This window comes from Lithobates pipiens, unplaced genomic scaffold (assembly GCF_037356315.1).
Source record: "Lithobates pipiens isolate NorthernLeopardFrog02 unplaced genomic scaffold, aLitPip1_a1.2 Scaffold_25, whole genome shotgun sequence".
NCBI classification, from domain to species: domain Eukaryota; kingdom Metazoa; phylum Chordata; class Amphibia; order Anura; family Ranidae; genus Lithobates; species Lithobates pipiens.
In genome coordinates, this window is record NW_027507787.1 from 193,761,387 (window position 1) to 193,774,635 (window position 13,249).

Here is a 13,249-nt window from a genome sequence, read left to right on the forward strand (position 1 = left end):
GGTAGAGGAGAGGCAGTGAGTAACTGAAGCAAGTATCGGAGCAGCAATTTCACTAACTGGGGATGGTGAAGAATCTGGAAACTTCAGTGGGCATCAAGCCGGGGACCCAGCCAGCAGAGGTGACGCTTGCAGAGCAGCCTTGTGTGTCAAGCCAGGGACTGAGCAGGCCAGTGGGGTGAAGCTTGAGAGGTATCTTGAGTGCCAAGCTAGGGACCCAGCAGAGAAGCAGGGGTGGCGCTTGTGCAAATTCCCACCGTGAAGATTGGAGGAGCTCAAGGGATTCAGTGGCAGTAAATCAGTGGGTCTAGTGAGAGACTGGGAGCTCAAGGAGCGATTGTATTGAAAGTGAAAGAAAAGGTATGAGAGGCCTTTCCAGGCCCCTTGTCTAGCATGACAGGCCATAAGAGATGATGCAGTTGCCATCCCTGGGACAAGCAGCCCGGTGGTCCCGGCCCAACGGGGAAATGCCCAGTGCCCTGTAGTCAGTCCAGGCCTGGCTGCTGGGATATTATAAAAAAAAACAAAGGTTAACACTGTACTAGAAAAATATGTAAATATACTGAAAAATACACAAAAAGTCTAATACAAAAACTTAAAATACACTATAGTGGAAAAAAGTGCAGCGCTAATATATTAAAAATAATAATATTGAGTGGTGGCTGGCTGCTCGGATAGCTGACTTTTATAGCAAAGGGGCATTACTGGCCAAAGTATTGCACCCAACCATAGTTCACTGCAATGTATTATGGGATGTTCAGCTTGGTGTTCTTACCAAACATCCTAGAAAGTTGTGCGCTTGACAAAACTGTGAATGTGTAAAGTTCTAACCAAACCTCATATCTAATATGCCTATGATTGTAGTCAATCATCACACAATTTATTCTGCAAACATTCTCAACTCCTTTAGTAAATCAGCCTCAATGTCTCAAATTAATATGTAGTATACAGATGAGTATATACAGTATCTCACAAAAATTAGTACACCTCTCACATTTTATAATATATTTTCATGTGACAACATTGAATAAATTGCACCTTGCTACAATGTAAAGTAGTGATTGTACAGCTTGTATAACAGTGTATAGTTGCTGTCCCCTCAAAATAACTCAACACACAGCCATTAATGTCTAAACTGCTGGCAACAAAAGTGAGTACACCCCTAAGTGAAAATTTTCAAATTGGGCCCAAAGTGTCAATATTTGATGTGGTCACCATTATTTTCCAGCACTGCCTTAACCCTCTTGGGCATGGACTTCACTAGTGCTTCACAGGTTGCCACTGGAGTCCTCTTCCACTCCTCCATGGCGACTTTACGGAGCTGGTGGATGTTAGAGACCTTGCACTCCTTCACCTTCGATTTGAGGATGCCCCAAAGATGCTCAATAGGGTTTAGGTCTGGAGATATGCTTGGCCAGTCCATTACCTTTACCCTCAGCTTCTTTAGCAAGGCAGTGGTCGTCTTGGAGGTGTGTTTGGGGTCATTATCATGTTGGAATACTGCCCTGCAGCCCAGTCTCCGAAGGGAGGGGATCATAAGCTGCTTCAGTATGTCACAGTACATGTTGGCATTCATGGTTCTCTCAATGAACTGTAGCTCCCCAGTGTCGGCAGCACTCATGCAGCCCCAGACCATGACACTCCCACCACCATGCTTGGCTGTAGGCAAGACACACTTGTCTTTGTACTCCTCATCTGGTTGCTCCCACCACACACGCTTGACACCATCTGAACCAAATAAGTTTATCTTGGTCTCATCAGACCACAGGACATGGTTCCAAAAATCCATGTCCTTAGTCTGCTTGTCTTTAGCAAAATGTTTGCAGGCTTTCTTGTGCATCATCTTTAGAAGACGCTTCCTTCTGGGACGACAGTCATGCAGACCAATTTGATGCAGCGTGCGGCATATGGTCTGAGCACTGACAGGCTGACCCCCCAACCCTTTAACCTCTGCAGCAATGCTGGCAGCACTTATACATCTATTTCCCAAAGTCAACTTCTGGATATGATGCTGAGCATGTGCACTCAACTGCTTTGTTCCACTATGGCGAGGCCTGTTCTGAGTGGAACCTGTCCTGTTAAACCGCTGTATGGTCTTGGCCACTGTGCTGCAGCTTAGTTTCAGGGTCTTGGCAATCTTCTTATAGCCTAGGCCATCTTTATGTAGTGCAACACTTCTTTTTTTCAGATCCTCAGAGAGTTCTTTGCCATGAGGTGCCATGTTGAACTTCCAGTGACCAGTATGAGAGATTGAGAGCGATAACACCAACATTTAACACACCTGCTCCCCATTCACACCTGAGACCTTGTAACACTAATGAGTCACATGGCACTGGAGAGGGAAAATGGCTAATTGGGCCCAATTAGGACATTTTCACTTAGGGGTGTACTCACTTTTGTTGCCAGTGGTTTAGACATTAATGGCTGTGTGTTGAGTTATTTTGAAGGGACAGAAAATGTACACTGTTATACAAGCTGTACACTCACTACTTTACATTGTAACAAAGTATAATTTTTTCAGTGTTGTCACATAATAATATAAAGATATAATAAAATATTTACAAAAATGTGAGGGGTGTTCTCACTTTTGAGATATATATTTTGACAACATTATTGTCATAACCATATTTAAAAATTCTAGAGTTGTTTTTCTGAATTGTTTAAACTGTCATTATGGTTTTGCTTGTTTTTGTTGGAGTTGTCAACCACAGCAACCATATTTTCTGTTACCCATAACGTGATAAACCCATGAAGGTGTTTTTATTATCACTCATGGGGAAACATTTGCAGAAAAATAGATTACCAGGATTATTAGTACAATACCCTACAGGACATTTAAAGTATATTTATATATGAATTGGAGTCCAATCTCCCTGAGTACTTATGAAATCCAGCTCATGTTTAGATACACGTCAGAATAATAAAAAAAAAAAAAGACAATGATTGTTTCTGCAAATCTAACTCAGACAACGTTTGACCGTAAGTTGTTTTAGCCAGTGATTAAATATGTCACCTTACTATATTTTATAGACTAAAAAAAGCATTTTCTTTTTTAATATGCCAAAATAAGAATCCAAATGTTGTAGATTGTGATGTGAGCAAGGTAAAAAAAAGTTAAACTTTAGAGGCTTTCAATTATACTATTTAGGGAGTTAAAAAATGGTAATATTATGTCAAAATTCTTCTTAAATTTTTTTTTTTTTATTTAAATTTTTTTTTTACATTGTTTTTGAATAACATAGACAGGTGATGTTAATTTTGTAATTTTCTAACTTGCTAACTTGACCTGTATGCAAATATCCTTAAAAAAATACATAAAGGTGAACCAGCGTAAAAAAAAAAAATAGTTGTCAAGTTTAGAGATGCGCCCGTTCAACCCACGCAATTGCATTTACGTTACTTGACATTTACTAAGATTTTGGCCATGCAGTGAACAAACGCATTTGAACGAGCGCAAGAGATGCTGAGTCAAAAGAAGGGCAATAAAATGAATAAAGGGTCTGGAGGATATTAGTTATGAGGAAAGGTTACAAGCACTGAACTTAGTCTCTCTGGAGAAGAGATGCTTGAGAGAGGATACGATTTCAATGGTATTCTCTTCCACAGGCGGTGGTCTCAGCGGGGGGTATCAGTAATTAAAAAAATATATTAGATAAGCACCTGAACGACCACAACATACAGAGATATACAATGTAATACTGATATATAATCACACACATACGTTGAACTTTATGGACTTTTTTCAACCTTGCCTACTACTATATACTATATAACTATGTCTCCTGTAAAATTATAAAGGTTCTTATGTTCTTATGTTCTTAAGTGTGTTCTTAAGTGCTGCTTTGCACATACAGGTACATTTTTTTATTAAACTGTGTTTTATAACACTAATGCAATGGAAAACAAACGTTAAAGCTAACCTGTGGCTCTCTACATCCCTGCTGAACTGGTGGGAGGCCATTTATTAGAAGTGATAAAGGACACATCACTACTCACATGTGCTGTACTTTTTCTAGCTCAGCTCAGAACAGCTACCCCAACCCCTATGTTTTGATTTGTTATCACATCTTCAGTGTGAATTGCCTGCATTTGTGACAGGTTTATTTATTTAATTCAAATTTTATTGTAAATTATTATAAAATATTACACATACTTAAACAAGTTCAAACATATATAGATACATACATACATAGAAGGCATATTTGTTTTATCGCACAAGGCATAACTACCTTTTCAACTACACATCAAGAGGGGAAAAAAAACAAAAACTAAAAAAACAAAAAAGAGGGGGGGGGAGTATATCTTGTACTGAAACTTTATCTAGCACCTCCGAAGACCTTCATTTTTTTTCTTTTTTTTTTCTTTCATTCGTTCCCCTCCTTCCCCTCGGGAATTTACTTTCCTTTTATTTTCTCCCTTTTCTTCCTTCAACTTCTTGCCAGTTTACTATACTGCCTCCAGGGGGCCCACGTTAGGAGGCATCTCTCGGGTGTATCTAGTTCCTGTGCTAAAAGTGTCTCCATTCGCTCTATACTATCCATTTCCAGAGCCCATTCGTTGACCGATGGAGATTGTGTTGACCGTTGACAGGTTTATTTAAATGCTAAAGTATATAGTGAAAAATGCATAATCAGATAATACTTTTAGTGGAATGAGCAGATCCAAAGATATAAAAAGATGATTATATGGAAATCTAAGATTTTCTTCAAAAAGTTAAGTTTAGTCCAATTTTTATCAAAGTTTTGATAAGTGATTTCATAGACCAATAGGGTAGATGAGATGGAGCCAGGATTGTAGAAAAAGTCAAAGTTTTTTTCTGATCATACTGAAAAAAACATGCAAGTAGTGTCACCCTATTATTTTTTTTGGTTACAGGTAAGAGTAGACAATATGTGGAAATAAATGTTTTACTATGAACTCAAGAAGGTTTCACAATGCTACCAACACCCCGCCAATCATTTGCACTCTTCTATATAGCCATTCAGCTATTTCAATATGCCAAAGATAGTTGAAAGATGCAAAAAGAATTGTGGAAAAGTAAAATGTAATCATTTGGGGTCCTTTCTCCTTTCTTCATTGTACTTAGGTGTTACCACAAAATTAAACGTGCGTTTATCTATTTAGTAAAGTCCCTAATGTTTACCTTATTATACCTAACTGATGAACAGAGGTCATGTATGACATCCTTAATTCTAACTATGATGGACCAAACATTTTATCTACAATCTTGGTACATTTATATCTATATTGTCTTTTTTTATATATACTATGTTTATAACATTTTAAATGCATTCAAGTACAATTTTTAATCATTTTAGTACAAGCAAAGTTATGGGGAACTTGAAGCTGTTTACTTAGCAAGGAAATGTTTACTTTGCAGTTAGTGAGTGTAAACAAGATGAAGCCATATTCACTTTAATCAACCACTGTTATGCTATTATATATATTTTTTTATTATTATTATTATTATTATTATTTCATTCACACATAGATATTCAAAGTGAACACAGCTTCATCCTATTTACTAATGTTGCATATGTAAGTGAATAGCCTATATGCCTTTAGTAAATCAAACCCAGCCATAGCCAGCAAATGCATTTTCATTTCGTTTCCTATGCTGTATTATACCATATACATTAACTTTATGTTTCTTTTTTGTGTTGAGGTTGGATGCTGTCTGGGAACAAAACAGAAGGTTTTATTATTTTAGGTTTTTCTGAATACCCAGATTTGCAGACTCTGCTATTCTTTGCATTCCTGGTTGCCTACTCTCTTTGTGTTCTGGAGAATGCGTTTATAATAATTCTTGTTTATTTGAATTCTCATCTTCATACTCCTATGTATTACTTCCTCTGTAACTTATCATTTTTAGATATCTGCTTGACAAGCCTTATTCATCCAAGATTTCTACTGACATTTCTAAACATAAGAATTGTCTCCTTTTCAGAGTGTATGATGCAGCTGTACTTCTACATCTCTTTCCAAAGTTTGGAGTACCTCTTGTTGACCGTCATGTCATATGATCGTTATGTGGCTATCTGTAATCCTCTACGCTACAATCTTGTATTGAATAAAAAGGTTTGTACAGCTCTGTCTGCTGCCGCTTGGCTTATTAGTTTTGTTGACCCTGCTCCGGTCATAAGTCTGATGGCTTCTTTTCCTTTCTGCAAATCACATACCATCAATCACCTTTTCTGTGACTCCGTCCCTTTACTGAGCCTTTCTTGTGGTGATATCACTAAGTTAGGAATTGTTATACTTTGCGAAGCAGCTTTTTTGGCATTACCAGCTTTCTTATTTACAGTATCTTCCTACGTTTCCATTATTTCAGTGATTATAAAGATCCAGTCTGCTAAAGGCAGACTCAAAGCCTTTTCAACATGTTCATCCCACCTCACGGTTGTATCAGTGCTTTATCTGACTCTAGTATGTGTGTACTTTTTGCCACCGTCTAATAATTCTTATCACAACACTAAAGCTGTATCTCTATTAAATATTGTGGTCATTCCAATGTTAAATCCTCTCTTGTACAGTTTGAGGAACAAAGAAATAAAAGCAGCTTTTCAAAAACTAGTCAGGAAAAAGACAATTTAGCAATCTACAGTAATTTAATGTTCTCTAAATATTCTAAAGTATACATTATACAGCAAATGGATAAAAACTATTAAATAAAATACAGCAGCAAATGGTGTACTGTGTAGTCAAGCTTTAATTGTTCTGTCCTATCAGAAAAAACTATTATGCCCCATACACACGGTTGTAAATTCTGATGGAAAAAGTCTGATCGGATTATGTTGTCCGAAAATCCGATCATGTGTGGGCTCCATCGGACTTTTTCCGTCTGATTTTCTGACGCACAAAGTTTGAGAGCAGGATCTAAGATTTTCCGACAACAAAATCCGATCATTTAAATTCCGATTGTGTGTAGACAATTCTGATGGACAAAGTGCCACGCATGCTCAGAATAAACTAAGAGACAAAAGCTATTGGCTACTGGCCCGTCTATACTCCCGATGTACATGTTTGAAGTCACCTTGTTCCCGAATGATCGGCTTTTCTGACAACTTTGTGCGACCGTGTGTATGCAAGACAAGTTTGGCCCAAAATCCGTCTGATTTTTTCCGATGGATTCTTGACCAAACTTGTCGGGACTGCAAAATTATGGCGGACAGATCGGGGGGGAGGGGCTTCAACACACAGGACAGTGATCACTGCTCTCGATGGCAGAGAGCAGTGATCTCCTGTCACTAGGCAGAATGAGGAAATGCTTTGTTTACAAAAGCATTTCCCTGTTCTACCTCTCTGTGACATGATCGTGGGCACCCGGCAGACATCGAGTCCACGGGACCTGTGGTAATGGTCACACGCCCGCAACACCGCTTCTTAAAGGGGACGTACCTGTACGCCCTTTTGCCGACCAGTGCCATTCTGCTGATGTAAATCGGCATGCGCTGGTCGGCAAGCGGTTAAACTAGTGGATACATAGTGCTTTGTGGTTGGTATTGGGCTGTGCCCAACATTCCCCAAAGGCAACCACCTATGTTGAGTGGATGTGGCCTTGTATGGTTGTGGAGGGGTTGGGCTATCGCTCTTCTCGCCCCCTTTCCTAGCTTGCCCTGTTGTATGCTCTGAAAAGGGATGTGGTATGTACTGGTGAAGGCAGCTCCCAGCCTTTGGAGAATGGAATGGAGTGTGGAGTTCCCCTTTAAAAGAAACAGCTGAAAGAAAACATAAGCATTAGAAGGGGGAGACAAGAGCATTGTAGAATGGAGTGTGGTGTTCCCCTTTAAAAACAAAAGTTAGCCCATGGAAATAGAAGGGATTATAGGGGGGAGACAAGAGCATTGAGTGTGGAGTTCCCCTTTAAAAGCAAAAGCTAGCCCGAGGAAATCATATGAATTAGAGGGGGAAGGTTAAATGCCCTTTTAGGAGGAGCTAGAGGAGCGAGAATCTTTTTACATAATTTTAACAAGGTTCATGTCACATGCTGGCAACGTAACATGCTAACTTGTCCTGTATGCAAATATCTTTAAAAAAATACATAAAGGTGAACCAGCGTAAAAAAAATTGTTGTCAAGTTTAGAGATGCGCCCGTTCAACCCATGCAATTGCATTTACGTTACTTGGCATTTACTAAGATTTTGGCTACGCAGTGAACAAACGCATTTGAACGAGCACAAGAGATGCTTGCGCATGTGCAGTGCTTTTACTGATTTTGCGCAGTTCTAAACGTACTTGCAGGCACAGAAGGCTTGCACAGAAAAAGTTACTTTCTTATTCAATTTTGGGCATATTCATTACTTGGGCAGTTGTTACTAAACTTCCTCGCATCACCCCACACCACAAGATAATTTTGGCACCTCCATCTTCTGTTAATATTGAATTGAAGATGCCTTGCGCTATTGTCCATAGTGGAGCACAGATTGCATTCTCCCATGTGCTTTGTGCCTCGGCGTGCACCTCTACTGATGGCTTTTGTAAATCATCCCCATAGTGTGTTTAAAATTTGACTACAAAAGTATAAATAGGTTAAGACACTTTTAACAAAAAACAGACACCATAATACCTCAGTAAAATAGTGCAAGCAAGAAGCAAAGCAAGAAGCAAAGCAGAGATATTGTAACCTCATTGTTGTAACTGTCCTTATTCCGATTGAAAACCTTTTGTAAATAGTTTAGTTAAGACATAAAACTTTGATCTGGGGAATGGTTTGAGCAAATTCAAATCCTGAGCCTTTTTAGAAGATACCAATCAGGCGAACACCAAACATGTCTATATTACAAGGTCCAGGAGGCTAATAAAACAATAAGCACATCTGAATAAGATCAATTTCATATTTGATCTCTAATGCATCGTAATTTCATTCTGTTAAAAAATATGTTGGTTGGTGAATAGTAAAACGTTGTTAGATGGATATATAGATGTATGCAGAATAGCTGGCATTAAGGATGTGATTGCTAAGCATATCAATTATTCCAGCACATCTTTCGACATATGATTGGGTGTAATTAAATATGGGACACTCACTCCTTGGACAACAAAATGCTGTTGCAATTGGTAGCTGTAGCTCTTGTTTACCAGCTAAACATCTCTTGTTAAGAAAGCTAAAAGTCATTTATGAAAGCCAGTGACTCTGTTTTATCAGATTGGAATTATTCTGCAAGCAAATTGGAGAAAGACAGTGCAAACATGTTTAAATATGTTTAATCTGCTTAATATTTGTAAATGTTTTCAGACCATTTTTCTTTTCTTTTTTATGACCATAATTAAAAGTCATTAAGCTGAATCTCTGAATGCTCTAACTAGTAATTAAAATGAAAAAAATGTTTGCCTTTTGAACAATTTGCTGTATTGTAATCTGTGTTATGTCCCAGTCTAGTCATGACAGAGAGTAATGCAGATGATTCTTTTAAAGAGTCAGATGCTGTGAACGGTGAGTTATACATGTGGCAGCAGCTACTATGTGTGTAATGATTTATCTATGTAGTTAGACTGTAAGGATGAGCCGATGACCCCCCCCCCCCCCCCCCAGTTCGGTTCGCACCAGGACTTGCAAACAAGCAAAACATTTGGATGAACACCATTAAAGTCTATGAGACACGAACATGAAAAATTAAAAGTGCTAATTTTAAAGGCTTATATGCAAGTTATTGTCCTAAAAAGTTTTTGGGGACCTGGGTCCTGCCCCAGGGGACATGTATCAATGCAAATAAAAGTTTTAAAAACAGCCGTTTTTTCTGGAGCAGTGATTTTACTAATGCTTAACCACTTGCCATGTGGCTCTCGTTCTGGGTGGACATCATATGACAGCCTCCCAGAATGACTGCTCTCGTGCCAGGTCACACTGTGTTGCTAAGCCCCCCACCCGCAGACCCCCACAGCCACCAGGTAAGGGTTGTGGGGATAAGGGATAAGGCCCTTGTCCCCATCAACATGAGGACAATGTGCTTTGGGGGTGACTCCAAAGCACCTCCCCATGTTGAGGGCATGTGGTCTGGTATGGTTCAGGATACGTTTTTGGTATGGATTTTGGGGGGACCCCTATGCTTTTTTAAATTTTGGTGCAGGATTCCCATTAAAATCCATACCAGACCCCTTGGGGACCCCTACACCATTCTTTTCTTAAATTTAGCGCAGGGTTCCCCTTAATATCCATACCAGACCTGAATGGCCTGGTATGGATTTTGGGGGGACCACCACACAATTTTTTTTTACATTTTGGTTCGGGGTTCCCCTTAATATTCATACCAGACCCAAAGGGCCTGGTAATGGACTGGGGCGGGGGGAACCCATGCTGTTTTTTTCAGTGAGTTTTATCTATATTGTCAAGAGTCGACAATTCATTACAGCCGTGATCAGTTTTAAATTACTTTTTTTCATTTAGAAATGCAATTTTGCTGTGGTACTGTTCTAAACATGGGAAAACTATGCCACTTTACAGGCATACTATACACCCCCCCCCCCCCCCCCCAGGTTATATATTTAAAGGAATATTTCATTTTTATTGTTTCACTTTAAGCATTATTAAAATCACTGCTCTCGAAAAATTGACATTTTTAAAACTTTTTTGTCCCCTGGTGCAGGACCTGGGTCCCCAAACACTTTTTATGACAATAACTTTCATATAAGCCTTTAACCACTTGCTTACTTGGCACTTAAATCCCCCTCCTGTCCAGACTAATTTTAGCGTTCAGCGATGTCACACTTTGAATGACAATTGCGCGGTCATGCTACACTTTACTCAAATTAAATTTTTATAATTTTTTTTCACATAAATTGAGCTTTCTTTTTGTGGTATTTAATCACCACTGGGATTTTTATTTTTTGCTAAACAAACAAAAAAGAACAGAAATTTTGGAAAAAGTTTGTTATAAAATGTTACAAACAGGTAATTTTTCTCCTTCATTGATATTCGCTGATGAGGCTGCACTGATGGGCTGCACTGATAGGCACAGATAAGGCGACAGTGATAGGCACCTCCAGCTTCCGTTAATATTGAATTGAAGATGTTGAGTGCTATTGTCCATAGTGGCGGATAGATTGCATTCTCCCATGCGCCGAGATCGCTATAGTAAATGGGGGATTTGTGCTCTGTTCCCAGCACACTGTTTCGTAAATATGAAGATGTGTTTTGTGCCTCAGCGTGCGCCTCTACTGATGGCGCATGGCTTTCGTAAATCAGCCCCATAGCGTGTTTTCAAAAATTTTACTGCAAAAGTATATGTTTTAAGACACTTTTAACAAAAATCAGAGACAACCTAATAAAACTCTTTTCCAGACTTTGCTCACTTATGCTCTCTCTTCTGGAATTCCTTCACTCCCGCTCTTTCTCTTGGAGTTTCCCCATTCCAGCTCTCTCTCTTACGGTTCCATTACTCCCACTCTCTCTTCTGGAGTTCCTTCACTTCTGCTCTCCCTTCCAGAGTTCCCTTACTCCCTCCCTCTTTTCTGGAGTTCCCTCACTCCCACTCTCACTATTCCCCCATTCCCACTCTGTCAGCACAGGAGATGACCAGATACATGTAGTTACATAAAGAAACTGGGACCGACCATATGTATATATGTATATACAGTACCTTTAAAGTGAGCTTTATTTACAGTGAAACAAAAGGCAATCACACAACAGCAAACAGTGAACATGAACAAGAGACCTAACAAAGAAGGGGGATATTTAGACTGGGTAAAGGAACAAGGAGCAGGGGAAGGCAGCAAGGTACACAGGCATAATGATCTGGCAGCAAGGATGGCAGTCAAAACACTGACGTGCCATGTGCTAATGGGAGCACCATTATAGATCCAGCTAGCAGCTGAGATCATTTGGAACTGATTACTGGGGCCTGCAGGCCTCAGACCAACTCTGTCTTAACACGCTCCTGTTTCGTCTTCTACAGCTCCCCCTTTCCAATTCCCTTTCCTGGAGTTTCCCCATAGCAGCTATTCCACCTTCTGGAGTTCCCTCATTCCCATTTCTCCTTTTGTAGTTTTTTCACCTCTGTTTCCTCTTCTGGAGTTCCCTCATTCTCATTCTCTATTCTAAAGTTTCCTTATTCCCATTCCCCCTTCTGGAGTTACTTCACTTCTTTTCTGGAGTTCCTTCACTCTTTTTCCCACTCTTGGAGTTTCCCCATTCTCATTCACTTTTCTGGATTTCCTTCTCCTGGAGTTCCCCTATTCCCATCCTGGCTACAGCATAGGCCTCTGAGTTGTACTTGCCCCCTGGGCCAAAAGTTGCCAGTCAGTCCCTGAGCATATGTAATATCAGTTTGCCACCGGCCTGAACAGGAGGAGACAGACCCACTGTTACAATAGTTAGCTGAGACTAGAGAGTTGGAAGCATACCTCAAGATCAATTCACACGTCTCTTTTACACAGGAAACTCAGCTACTGAACAAACCATTTACCTGGAAAACAAGGGAGGATGCACCTTTTAGCCTAAGATAGACACCTTGTTGGAGGTGCAGGTAGACATAAAGAAGGATATTCAGGAAATGCAGTTAGGGGTAATTTAGATGTTCCACAGTGCCTGGGCATCCCCAGTCGCTCTTGTCCCCAAAAAGGATCAGACAACCATGTGCTACATGAACTAAAGAAAGCTGAATATCACCCCTATTAATGATGCCTACTATATGTTCTAAGTCAATCAGTTATTACATAAGCTGGAGGCCGCTTGTTAGCTAACATTCTAACAATCATGGACCTGAGCAGAGGATATTAGCAATTTCTCTTATCACCTGCGGCCCTGAAAAAAAATCAGCCTTCATTGCCCCATTAAGGTAATTCAAGTAAACTGTAATGCCATTTGGGATGAAAAACGCACCAGCCTTTCAGAGGATTGGGAATGACCTGCTGGAAAGACATGGAGCATTCCCAGTCACCTATCTGGATGACATTGCAGCGCTCAGTCCTACCTTGCAAGATCACCTCACACACCTGTTATAAGTCCTGGACAAACTAGCTAAGACCCCATACACACTATTAGATTTTCTGCAGATTTTTGTCTTCAGATTTACCCAAATCATATAATATGAGGTCAAACCCTAAGAGTTTCCATTTGTATGCAATCAGGCAGGCCCTTGCTCATGGTTTTGGTAAATCTGAGGATAAAAATCTGCAGAAAATCTAATATGTGTATGGGTTCTAAGGCTAATCTGACAATCAAACCCAGTAAGTGTCGGGTAGGTATGACAGTGTCAGGGCTTGGCTCAGCCCTTACATCTCAGAGCAGGCCGCTCAGCTGATGGTTAATTGCCAG

General features: G+C 39.8%; 1 protein-coding gene across 1 annotated transcript; it reads left to right on the plus strand.

Moving 5' to 3' along the window:
• The first annotated feature begins 2,878 nt into the window (after positions 1-2,878).
• Positions 2,879-7,168, plus strand: LOC143930773 (olfactory receptor 5AR1-like). Its single transcript, XM_077455351.1, has 2 exons — positions 2,879-2,976; positions 5,663-7,168. The coding sequence occupies exons 1-2, from the start codon at positions 2,937-2,939 to the stop codon at positions 6,589-6,591; spliced, it is 969 nt and encodes a 322-aa protein (XP_077311477.1). The 5' UTR covers positions 2,879-2,936; the 3' UTR covers positions 6,592-7,168.
• The last annotated feature ends 6,081 nt before the right edge of the window (positions 7,169-13,249 follow it).